Source organism: Cardiocondyla obscurior, linkage group LG05, assembly GCF_019399895.1.
Source record: "Cardiocondyla obscurior isolate alpha-2009 linkage group LG05, Cobs3.1, whole genome shotgun sequence".
Lineage (NCBI taxonomy): Eukaryota > Metazoa > Arthropoda > Insecta > Hymenoptera > Formicidae > Cardiocondyla > Cardiocondyla obscurior.
The window spans coordinates 5,249,272-5,262,880 of NC_091868.1; the positions used below are offsets into that span (position 1 = coordinate 5,249,272).

At 41.1% G+C, this 13,609-nt stretch overlaps 1 protein-coding gene across 1 annotated transcript in view; it reads left to right on the top strand.

Moving 5' to 3' along the window:
* The window catches only part of LOC139102784 (uncharacterized), a 63,595-nt gene that overhangs the window by 40,816 nt on the left and 9,170 nt on the right, over positions 1-13,609 (top strand). The window contains exons 3-4 of the mRNA XM_070656928.1: positions 9,429-9,531; positions 10,403-10,425. Coding sequence (XP_070513029.1) covers positions 9,429-9,531; positions 10,403-10,425 — 126 coding nt within the window. The remainder of the gene's footprint in view (positions 1-9,428; positions 9,532-10,402; positions 10,426-13,609) is intronic.

A 13,609-nucleotide genomic window follows, 5' to 3' on the forward strand; every position in this document is an offset into this window, starting at 1 on the left:
CAAGCTACAGAAGAACCTATCCACTCGATTCTATTCTTACACTTTTACCCGGCGTAGGTACGAACCTGACGTTGACGTGCACCAAGTGCCTTCGAGCGGGTTTCGAGCGGGTTCAGGGTTGATGTGGAGTGTACGAGCCAACGATTCCGTTAACTAAGCTCCGTTTGTATAAGCGTAGAGTATTTCTCACGAACAGCCTACTGGGAGAATGGCCGACCGATTCTTCGAAGAAAATTTCTTGCTTATTAATGCACGCGGATGTTATTAATATGCCTAAAGTTCCGTTCGCGAAATTAGACTGGCAATTTCATTAAGATATCTTTGCACGATCGCGTAAGCATCGATGGTATCTGCGCTGTCGCGATTACTATCGTTGTTTCTGATATTATATAATCATCGTGACTATTGTTGGTGTACGGAGTGCATCGCGTAGCGTATCGATACCGTTTTACGCCGCCGGGGAAACGCTCGGTTCTTCTACCGCGGCGGCACCGACGTTCTTCTGAAAGCTGCCAATCAAGGTGAGATCTCGCGCTGCTCTCCTCGAAGGGCAGATTTCAGATCTGAGATCAACCGACGCAATCTGAATGTGGCGTTCAATAACCCCACGGCTAAATGCGACGTTCACTAAGCACGAGGGACAATGTCCACAGACAGAGATTGTTCGGATAAACGCATCATTACTGAGCTTTGCAAGCCTAGCGCGGCTTGATAGCCACTTCGTATCTACTATCCATCTACTTGTATCATTGCTTCCTCCCCCATATGCATCGCCATCGCAATTAATGGACTTGTTTTCTTTCGGCAAAAATTTCGTAAAAGTTTATCGATATAATAAATCTCGATTTTGAACTTGTCACATGGATAAAGTGTCATTGTCAAATATTTTCTTAAAATAAAATTATTTCAGAATTATTATTTAATTACTTAATATAATAAAAATTTTATTATATTAAAAAAAAAATTAAATTTTAATCGTAAGTAAAAAAAAAAAAAAAAAAAAAAAATTTGGATAACGATTGGAAAATAATGTAACGCTAATGTTTGATCACCACGGCGAGTTCAATCGTTTCGCTTAAATAAGAGCGATTTATTCCGCGCGGAGCGATGACGAGGATGAACTTGAGAACTCTCGCTCCGTAAAGTGTTGATAATTGATATTTGATCGCGTGCCAGGCCGGCAATTAAATGCTTTCAGGAAGCCGCCGCGGTCTTTTTACCGTGCAAGCGAGAGAGAAGGAGAGGTCCAGAGATGAAGCGTGCGTATACACGTAGAAAGACAACCGACTGTCTGACTGTCAGTCCGTCTGTCTCGTCGGCCACACCTTCGCGGACAGACGGACGAAGAGAGAGGACGAACGTGGAAGAGTATCGCGGCTGGTGAACCTAGAGATCGGATGACGGATAACTCCGTTCGGCCGATCGTTCACCTGGTGATGGATCTGTTCTCGACTATTCTTTATTCTCAGCGTTCTCCCTCGCCGCCAAGCTTGTAGCACGCTACGTACACCTTACACGCATTTTCAATCACGACTCACAATTTGGACTTGTATAGTTTTATCTCGATCGCAGATAACAGATAATGAGAAGCCGATCGAAGTAAAAAAGTTAGTAATATCATCTTCTATCAAATTTTACCGCCCGTCATATTCGGCCTGCTAAAGAAACGTAAGAATATGCACCCCCTCCCTCTCCCTTTCTCTCTGTTTTTGTTTTTTTTTTTTTTATCTCTCGCGGATTCGACGAACATTGATCTTGGATTAGAATGACGTAACGCAAGCCTGCAACCGGGACAGCTCATATTTCGCACATTGTCGGACCGCGACTGGATGAATAATTCATGCAGTCTCTTAATCCGAAATGTCATCGCACGACCACGCGCGAATCTTTCCGACCGCACGGTGCAAATCTGGACAATATTTTCGAGACGCTCGACACGCTTTGGTTGCATATTTCATACGCACATCCGCTCGTATATACTATATAGATTACTTAGCACGATGTGGAACGGTGAATGTGTAATCTTTTTCTATAATTGAACGCGCGAAAAGTAAAAGAAGCAAGATGAGAACGGAAAGACAAATACTGACGAGACGTTTATTAGTTTGGAACACGATCTGTTTACAGAAGTGCTTAAGAACCGAGCGTTGGGATTAAATATCTTCCAACATTTAAACAGTCGATTAGTCTAGACGGAAAACGCGTCTTTTAATCTTTCCATACCTTCGTTTCCTTGACCGGGGCATTATAAAAAAATCGTAAAATTAAAATAAAAGTAATTTGCGATTAAATTCAATGCACGAAACTATAATTCACGGATTACCGATGGAACAGTAATGAAAATAATGACCGCTGTTAAAGGCTCGGTGTTACGGCCGAATACTCGTTGTATTTACGCGCGTTTATGGAGAGGTATCTTATCATGTCTGCTTTATACGTCTGTTTTAGTCGGTAGCGAGCAAATGTGAAAAGAGACGTGAATATTTAACGAGTCCTACGAAACAGCAGGTATATTGAGCCATCAGGTAGACGAGACAACCTTCCACAAACGATGCTTTTAAAATCCTTAGTCACTTGAATTTTTATTTACGATCGTCCGGGCGACTAATTTCTCGAATAACCGCGCGAAATTTATAGTTATTTTGTATGGTGAGTTTTCTCGCGCGCATCCGAATGATTCACGCGCAGTAGGAAATCGCGACAGATATTATCGTTGATGAAATATTATTGTTGCACTCTATCGGGATAAGAATCAAGAAAAAGGCAGAAATTGGCAAAAAAGTGTCGCGGATTAACAGTGTCGGCGGATAAAGCCCGCATATATAAAATTAGCAGATCCCTTTCGACCGCAAAATTCAAAGCGTGAACGATTAAAATTGCGGTGACGACAACGGCGGAGGACAACAACTCAATTAACGTGGTATATGCGGTCTCTCGAGTTTTAAGTAATTTTTTTCCATCGATAAATTTAACGATTAATTTAGGAAACAGTTCTTTGTCAAAAACATTAAGACATATATTTTTTAATTTTAAATAAATTAAAAAAAAAAAAAAAAACAAGAAAAAAACATTCAAGATAATTTGCATGAGTTATGCTCGGAATGATGCGCTTTTCGCAATTTCAACTTGTTTCTGTTTAAAGAAAATCACAATTCGAACGTTAATCGAGAACGAATCGAGTCATCTTGTCGAATTAATGTTAATATGTTGCGAAAAAGTTGACAGTTGATTGAATTCTCACTAATCGAATCGACGAAAAAACTCATATGTATATGTGAAGAATGGAGATTGTACATGTAACACACGATGGTGTTCTAGCAAGAAAGACCGGCCGAAGACCCCTGGTGCGCTCGCCGGTTCTCGGCGCGGCGAATAAATTATTGTTGTTAATGACATATTTATTGGTGGTACCGCATCGTGGATACCGGGAAGGCATTGAGCCACTTCGTCCCTTTCGTGGTAAACCACCGACCCGCTAATGTCTTATTTAACCCAATCGGACTATTTCGGTTTCTGTTTTCGCCTCCGCGAAAGACAATGATAAATACGTTTGGTTATATTGTCAGCTAGAATTATTTTATTCGCGTCTTATTTTTATTACGAATTTATAAGAAATTATACGCACGAGTCACAAGTTACGTTGACAATAAAAGAGGATAATCAAATAATCGAATGCTAAATTATAAGATTAACGATGAAAATTATGTCACTGTGATTTATCTAAAATTCTTTAACTTCTGTAAATACACATGAATAATATTTTATCGCTTATTCGATGTCAGCGAATGAATTAACGATTACATTTCATCACCGATGGTGATCTTTGTACAACAGAAAGACCTATTCAAACCAACCTCGTTGTATATATTAATAAAATGAAAAATGTTATCGTCAAATATGTCTTTTATACCTGTTTGCACGTCATTTTAAATTTCTCATACAACGAAAAAAAAAGAAAAATTGATCCGAGTTTATTCAGCCTTCATTAATGAAGAAGCTAAAGTTCCGAACTATTAACATTATTTATTATTTCCATTCGACGCATTCTCAGAATGATTAATAAAGATTAAAGTGTCGTAATGAGTGACAACTGTTTTCAAACAAAGATCTGAGAGAAAGTTCAATGAATTGCAGATATGGGATCGTAAGTAGCTTTTGGCAAGCTTTTTCTACGTGTATAAGAGAGCTAAGAGAGGCGGGAGATACACACAACTTTGCTTTCGCACATGTATTCGTCTGTCGAGACGAAAAATCTCGCGCGGGGTTTTTTTTTGCGGCGCCGAATCATTCTTTAATGATGATTAATGAACGACGGGTGTTTCTTTCGTTTACGTTACATAAAGTCCGCCTCGGCTAGTAATTAGCTAAACCGGCCAAAATCCGACGGATCGTGGGCGCGGAACGTTTGGCGCAACATCCAACGTCATGCACTCGTATTAAGCGAACGTTTAATTATTTTGCCAATCCCGCAACGACAATCGCTCGGCCTGTTTTGTCACGCACAATACATATTTGCTTCGTAACAATGTGTTGAGCTGACTGAATAGTGCATGTGCGTGTCAAGAGGCGACGGTAATAAGATTTTTACACGCGTACGATGACCAAAGCATATCGAAAAAAGTATTTAATAAATTAAGTTATTTTTATTTTTTTTTATTTTAAAAAAATAATACGCTCAAAAAAATTAAAATGCCAAGAAATGAGTTATTACAGCAGATTTTTACGCGAATTTGGAGAGCTGCCCGAAATTGTCGCATGCAATTAAGTTTACGTATTTATGAAAATAAGCATATATCACCGGAACACAATAATAGCGTTTGAAACAAACATTGGCGCATTATATACTGTCGGCGCAATTTTTCAGGACGGCCGAGAAGTGCGCATTTATCGCGGAAAGAGGGTAATTAAGGTAAATCTCTAATTACCTTGACGCGGTCGAAGGGCGTTAGGGCCGCAAGGCGCATAAGGGGAGAGGAAGTCCTGAGGCAAAGATAATGACAACTCGCTGTAATTACGCATATTGAGCCGCGGCATAATTTCACAACGGAGGGAGAACGTAAGGGCACTCTCTCGCTTAGCATTCAAATTGGCCGTGTCAAATATTCGTTGTCTGTCCACCGGCTTTTATTCCGAGTTCGCACGCCTGTACCCCGTAAATAATGCAGATTGCGGCGGTGCCGTTTCAAAGACAGAGTTCGTGACAGAAACCGTCGACAGAAACCATCACTTATCTTCCGAATAAGAATGATGATCAAAATGAATTACATCTTGAATTATGCATACGGCCGATAAGCGAGAACCTTGAATTCTATTCCCATCGCGCGTTTAACACTAAATAGTAATCTAGCTCTTCGTGTTAGATATATTTTCTGGACTCTTATTGGAACGGCAAAACTTTTTAAGCGTTAGCGAATAAATTCTCTTAATAAATTTTATACAATACACGTTAATGTGTTTATAAAGCTGCAACTTTTACGAAGCGCAGCTTGGGAATATCAAACGTAATTAAAATAAAACATCTCATTTTTTTTTTTTTTTTTTTTTTTTTCGTGTCATTGAACACGCCCGGTTCGATCGGGAGCTTTTTAAACGAGCCTCGCAGTCGGTAATTTTCATACATACACCTATGAGCAAGTAATTGCTAATTTGCATAATGACCACATAAAGTGCCATCCTACTTGATGGAACACACGAGCTCCTTTGCCAAAGCATTTCCAAACTGGAAATCGTTCTGGGTTATATACTCAAAGTTATCTGCGAATCTTTCCTCGATAAGCCGTAACTCGAAAAGTCGCGCGGAATGCCGTAACAACGAATGCTAAATAAATCAAGGCACAAACCAGAATATCCACAAAATAAACTGAATAAATCGCGCTTAATAAGCAGCGATAGTCGGTTAAAAATATCTATCCACATAATTACGCGATCGGCTTTTAACAACTGCGATATCTTATTCTAATTTTACCGGCGTGATATTTATATTCGTATTTAAATAAAGAGACGTAGATATTTTATTGTTCGATTATTGACGCTGATTGATTCTCCCGTTTGGAAAAAATGTCTCAAAGTCCGCGCTTTGTAATGTCCAGTTTTATATAAAATAAAATTGCATCATATTTTAAGTGAAGCAGACGCGATAAACGGCTATTACGTGATCGTTGTGATGGTAGCGAACGTGTAAAAATGGACACATGCTTACGCCTTACGTGCCGTGATTCCGCGTTTCACGTACGACCTCCTACGAATCCGTATAAATCGGAAATTAAATCCCAAGCCGGGTTACAAGTGCTCGTCTCTTTATCCCTCTTTCCTTCTACAGTTCTTTTTTTTTTCGTCGCTATAAGAGAATAGATCGCTCCAGCCAGTTTGGCGACCGACGAGGAGACCGCTTTCTGATTAACGTTCGCGCTGCGAATGAGGAGCGAATTAAAGAGCGAGAAGAAAATTAGTCGGAAAACCGATACGTCGAAACGTCGAAAATAATTAACGATGAAAATCTTTCCGAGAGAGAGATAGAGAGAGAGAAAGAGAGAGAGGGGCAGAGAGTGCTCGGTTATTCGCGGAGCACGTAATTGGAGTCCGGAATCCTGAAATACGAGGTAGACTCTGGGCCACCTGTCGAAATGGATCGCGGAACGATCTCGAAACGAGGCGGCTGCGAAACCAGTGGAGAAAAAAAAAACTCACGCGAGATATATACGACGTGAATACTGAGATCAATAAAAAATGTAGTAGGCGTACAAGTCTCTATCGACGAAATCTAGAAAAATATTGAGTACACCACGAGGGGGCGGCTATCGACGAAATCTCGACGAGAAGCTTTAACGGTATGCGGGGACCGGTTGAGGGGTCCGTAATGGCAGAAGAGCGTTGAATTTACCGATCGGTGAAGTTTGTCGATTTCGTGTATAAGCCGTTGGCCACATTGTTATCCAAAAAGTATCGCGACGCAAATCCATTCGGTCGTTTTTATTATTAACTCATTTGAATAAATATGAATGTTTCCGTAGCGGGCGAAACACGGCCGGAGAAAAATCGTTCGCATTGTTGCGGATATTGTGTTATTTTTATGCAAAGATAACCGAACTACGTATGCAGTAAAATCCTCGAAAGTGCAGCTCGATACGAAGCGTGGGCGTAAAATTACGATACTTCTTGCATCGCTAGAGATGACATAAATTTAAATTTATTAAATTTAAATCTTAATAATATTTGTATCGCTTTTTTTTTTTTTTAATATGGTTTAAACGTTATTAAAACTTTAGTTGCTAACAAGACAGAGTTCACGACAGATTATTAACTCCGACATACAGGTTGAAGAGACTACCTAACTAGCTTGGTCTGTTCATAGATCAAAACAATTTACCGAGATAACTGTAACAGGAAACTCGCGTACGCTGGCCAACATTAACACGCATTGGTCTAGGTGGTCAATCTCGGCGCGAGATGATTGATAACTCTCTTGTGAGCGTTATCAGCCGCAGCGTGCACGCTGCTATGTTCACGTCAGGAACGTGACGCTGATAGACGGGTTATACCTTTTCTCTTTTCTTTCTCTTTGGCTTTCTAGCTGTAACTTGTTGCCTTTAATTTAAAGATACATGTCGACGTGTTAAGTGCGCCCTTTACGACTGTAGCCCTACCGATTTTCGATTTCCTTTCGCCGCAGGAACGGAATAACTTTAGTCAAAAATATCTATTAATTTTATTTTAATCGAGCGTAAGTAACGTTTATATCTGTATGATTTATCTAAAAAAGAAGTAAAATAATTCGAAAAATTTTAGACTTATTCGTTAACTGTTCGGAATTGGTTCTTTCTTTTTTTTTCTGAATTACAAATCGCGCGCAACAAAAATTGTTTCTCCCTGAAAACATTATCTTGTTTATTCGTGCTTAATTACGGACGTTATCCAAAAATTATTAGCTTCAAAAAGTCGCCAGCCAGTTGTATATCCCTCTATCGCTACCTGAGCTACCTCAGAATCGTGAAGAAGCAGCATTAACGGCACATTCGTATGCAGAGTCGAGTACCAGCTCTCGATCACGGGCGGCTTCTTCTCTCTCGGACAACTTCCTCTCCCTTGGAAGCCCCTTTTCCGTGCTTACCGAGCCCTGAGCGATTACAGCGTCGACAACTTGAAGTACATATAAACTCACGTATGCGTAGGCAGACCGACGGTACGGAAAGCCGCGTGACAAGAGCGTAATGAATCTACCTCTCCGAACGAGCATACTTAGGACGGTCTTAAGATAGAAACGCTGCTCAGCGGAATTCGAAAACTGCACGCGATTAATGTCGCCGCAACGAGCGAAGATGCAAGCGGAGTCGTCGACTGAAGAGGCCGAAGCGCGCATTAAAGGCGTACCTTTCGCGGATAATCCTGCGATCAGCGAGACCTAATTATCCCGTTCTCTCGTTTGTAATTCCACGCGCGCTCGCCGCTAATCTCCATTTCAATGTTTAAATTCGCGTCGGCCGGGGTGAAGGGGGGGAGGGGGAATCGTTGCGATTAAGACCTTGAGTAAGGACCGATCAGAAACATTTTGCACGGGTTTAAGATATTTCACGATAACGCGACGAACCATAAGACCCGACTAATGAGTGTGGAGCGAGGGAAGGATACCACTCGGTGGCTCGCGGTTATCTCACTCGAAGCTCGCGTTTCAGCGAAGAAACGGCTACGCAAACAGCCGAGAACTAGTCGGGGAATCGTTCGGCAAGTGCGTAAGTACTCTTCAGGCGGAGGCTGCGGGAAACCATCAGCAGCCGCGAATTGTACAGCCGCCGCCGGTTGCGGCCGAAGAACGATTCCCCGACTAATCGGCCGATCCGCACCGAGAAGAATTTACCTCCATCGTCTCCATCATATGCTCGCTCGCAGCCGCCGTTTCCTCGCAATAAACCCGCGGTGCGATTCTCTTAATTACGTTCGCACGGACGATAATCTCAGGCCTCGTTAAGTGCGCGAGATCGCTGCCGGTGCGCCGTCTGAGATGAAACGATTTCAGCTGGGATAAGTGGGATAGGTAAGGGACGCAGAGTGCTGGCTTTCGGTAGGTGTGCGGCAGGAATAATAGCAAAGGACGCCTAATAAACCTGCGGGTGTCCCGCTGCGCGGAAACGGGACGCGCCGGATGAGGCTGTGAGCCAATTACGAGGCGCCCGCGCATACCACGCCGAGATCTCAAGAGTCGATTTATATGATGCTCGTGCTGTTCGTACATATATATGTATATGCTCAGCAAGGACCAGAATTCGCTTAAGAAAATTACGATAATGCACTGGAGAACTCAAGCCGAAAACGCTAAAAGCCAACAAATTTTTTAATTAAAAAAATTAATTATTTGTTAAATCGTTCCATGTGTTGCGAGGAGTTTTGCAATGCTAAACTGATATATGTATAATTTTTTTTTTATCTCTTTACAGAAGCTCCTGGAAAATTTGGATGGGTGCTGACCCTAGTGATAGTGTCTTTAATATCGGCCGGTATTGGAGCGGTAGTAATGATGACTTTTCTTCATTGCCGAAGGTCAGTATTATTATTTCTTTTATAATTAAAAATGAGATAAATGAGAAACGAGATACGATTGAAAACTGCATTCGCGCGACATAAAATCTGCTATCTCTCTCGCTCTCTCTCGCGTTAAATTCGCTGGATAAAATCAATTGGAGTTAATGATCGGTCAAATTGAAATCCTATTGCACGCCGACAAATGCAATCTTCACCGAGACGCTTTTCTTAAAGGCTTCGTGAGCAACGGCGAAGCACCACGATACGGATCATCGCGCCGACAGATCCGCGAACTGATCGCGGTTTCATCTTACAGACGCGCGATTCTCTTAAATTACCACCTACCGGGGATCGAACGAGTTGATCGGCACTAAAAACGAGGATAAAGTATTCGCTAACTAGATCGATTTGGTATGAATCCGAGAGTGACAGACTAGCCAGGCGTCGAAAGGGGCAGAAAAAGAGGAAAGGAATGGTACGCGAGCACCATTACGAAAGAATCATGACTGCGGTCGGATCTCGATTAGAATTCCTGAGTAGCCAGGAAACGAGGGTTTTCGTGATCGCAATCTCCTCATCCTCCTCCACGTCCTTCACGTGGAAGATGATTTATTAAACTTGATTGCCAACTTGCATGTTTCTTATAATTTTCACGAAAGATAAAGAAAAAAAATTATATAAAAAAATTTAGAGCTCCCGTTTTTAACAGATTGATTATTCGACAAATGATCATTATCGACTTACGTGCACCGAAATATTTTTATTTTATATTTGAAAGTAATTAATTTAAAAAGAAAACAATTTTGGCATTGTCACAATTACGATCTTTATAAAATAACTGATAAATATTTCTCAAGACTTATCGACATTTCCGTTTGATCTGTTGCAGGATAAAAAGCGCCGGTGGCAGAGGTAAGCAAAATTTTGTTAAAAAAAAAAAATGCATATTTCTTGCGCAAACTTGCCATAAAATATTATGGTCGGTTACATTTCTTGCCTTGTAATTTTAATGAATATATCGTAAGTTTATATGCACAAAATAAATTTCATTATGTTATGCAAACGTGAATCGGTCTAAAAATCAACGGAGAGCTGAGTAGGGTACGTTGGATCATCGTTGGGTCGATCAGAATAAAGGGGTCGTCTGGATTCGTGGTCGAGACACGGACTGGTTCCCTAATTATGTCGAATTAACATGCCATGTTCGGCGCAACGGGTTCGCGATTCGCTGACGGGTCAGATACGAAATAATTTTCAATTATTCGAGTGCCCCTCTACTGAATTACCTGCTCGCAAGGCTTTTCTATTCGCCCGTTCATCGTACATTAATCTACGACATCTACATTCACCATATCTTGAATATGCTTTAAAAAGTTCCACAAAAGATGCCTTCAAGACCTCTCCGTTTTGTTATGTCATAAACTTCAAATTATAGAAAAATAGGCCAGAACATGTGGATGCGAAAAAAAAAACGTTCTCAAAATAACGTCGGCATAATACGAGTCAATCAGATACGGGATACGGAAAATCAACGTTTAAAATCTATGCGGCAGAACGTATTACCATTTCTTTCGCTGTACTATATTAATTAGTTATACGTTCGTTAAGTTAAACGTACGAAAGTATCGTTAATGGTGTCGTAACGCGATATGCCGCGGGATAAATTGAATCGCTCATGTTGATCTATCGTCGTGCGGTTTTTAAAATGAGCGTAGGCCGTTCACGCTTCTACAAGTGCAATCTCGAAAGAAATAGGGCGGTAATCGATAAACGTGACGATTTGAAAACGTGAAACCTACTCTCGGGTTTCGTATCAAAGGATACAACCACTTCGTGTTTGCGGAGACAATCTCACGATGTCGGCGCTGGGGCCAGTGACAACGGTCACGGTTATAGACGGTGAAAGGACTCGAATGGAAGGAGTGAACTCGATGTACGTATACGTGCGCGTGCAGAGGACGCGCGACGACGGCGCGAAGAGAAAAGAGAGCAACACCGTCGTGGCGTCGAATGCGAGCATCGATTGAAGTTTAATTAGTTTGCATAATGAAAACCGATCACGGTGGTATTAACTGCGCGAGACCGTGTGTCGCACGTTTTCTGTCGTACTGCTCAAAGAATATAACCGATGCAACGCGACGCGGCGGACGGACGATCGCGGCCGGGCAACGTAAAGAACAGTGAAACGCGTCTAATTAACTTTCTGATTTAAAATGAACTGCGGGCACGATACGATCGACGAGCGAACAGTAGCGAACGTAAAAAGACGACGAGCGAGCGGATAGATAGGAGAGGGTTGCGCGACCGCCTAAGATCCAAAGGTCATCTGAATTAATTATCCAACACTCGTTTCATTAAACTCCTTGAATCGAAGCCTTCGCGGCACAATTAAAGCTCTATGCTGCTCGAACTGAGACTTAAATCTCACCAAATTATAATTCACAAGACGTGTAATTGGCAAAATATTTCTAACCATTGATTTCAGCTCAAATAAAATTGTCCGATTAATAAATAGCGTTACGGAATTTAAATCGATAATAAGCCTAACTGAATATCCAGCCAGGATTTGCGAAACGTACCTAAATTTATTGTGCCGATATTTTGTAAGCTTGCAGATAATTGAATATCCTGCCGTGCAAAAAATAAATTAGTAAAAGTTCGTTAATAGTACATTCTTCCATGCATAAGGATTGCTTTAAGTGCCACCGGACGAGCAGCGCGCGTTAATGGACGGCTGAAAGAGGTTGTCTCGCGCAAAAAAGAACCGGGGGTCCATACCATACACGTTAGATTACTGTGCGATCCTTCGTGTACAATGACGATCGAGGAGTCGAGTAGAAAAGGTGAATCGAATCCGTTAATCGGCTTAGCACGTCGACTGGAACGATATTTTGGATCAGTCGATGTATAATACGTCAAGGAACCGAGCCTGCTATACATGCGTTCAGCATATGACGCGATAAGTTGCAAAATCTTTTGTAGCATAAATTGATTTCATATAAAATCAATATTTAAAAATTCACTAAATTATACAATAAGTTGGTAATATGAATTACACATTATAAATTAAAGAGAATAATTTAAATATAAATAACAATTTATATAAAATGTAAGCAGAGAGAGAAAAGAAAAGAAAAAAAAACTGTACTTCTAATAATTCATATTTCGAAATTTAATAGTAATGAATTAAATTCTTTGTATTAAAATCATCCGCGATATCTCACACGTGACACAACAACGGTGGAAGGCAGGAAATGAGTTCTACGCGCGCCTTTAGCTATCTGATCATGACGAAAGAACGTAACATTTGCCCCCCCCGTTGTCACGACATGTTCTCCAACACTACACTTTTTAACGTGTCGTTCAATTAATATTCTACCTATCTATCTTGATAATGGATATGCCGCAGGTGATACCGCGCGACAGTCTGAAAGAACGAACGGATTCGATTACTTAAACTTGCTCGGAAGGTGAAAGGTATGTCATAACCGCACAAGCTGGCTGAACATCCATCCGAAACACGACTCTACCCTTCATATGAAATATGCGCGAATACGTTTTCGCTGATTAAGCAACGTAATCCTACAACTCTGCAGTTTGTATTGTATAACACGAATAATATAAAGTTACCTCATAATTAAAATTAAAAAAATGTTCAACGAGAAGCGAAACGTTATTTAACGTTACGTAAAGATTCGTGTCGCAGAAAAGTCAGGCGTCTTCAAGAATTTTGGGCGCGCAAAAGAAATAACGTACACCGCATCGTTGTGTGCGAGAGAGAGTCCAGTTAAAGTTTGCGAGAAATGGAAAAAAGAACGTAATCAGAAACTTGCTCGGGGGCATAAGAAATATGTCGCGGTACAATTGCGACGGAATTTTGTCACAGCGGTTAAATCCTAACGAGAACTGGTTCAATACCGTTGCGAAATGACGGGAGGATAAATCGTGTGTCTGATCCGTTCCCGCAATAAGCAGATTATCAGCGGAATGTTAAGTCGCGAGTCGTAATCGTGCCCGATATCGGTGCGCTGTTAATAGATAAATGCGATTACACTTTACATTTTGGCATTAATCGATGACATCGGAAACTCCGGCG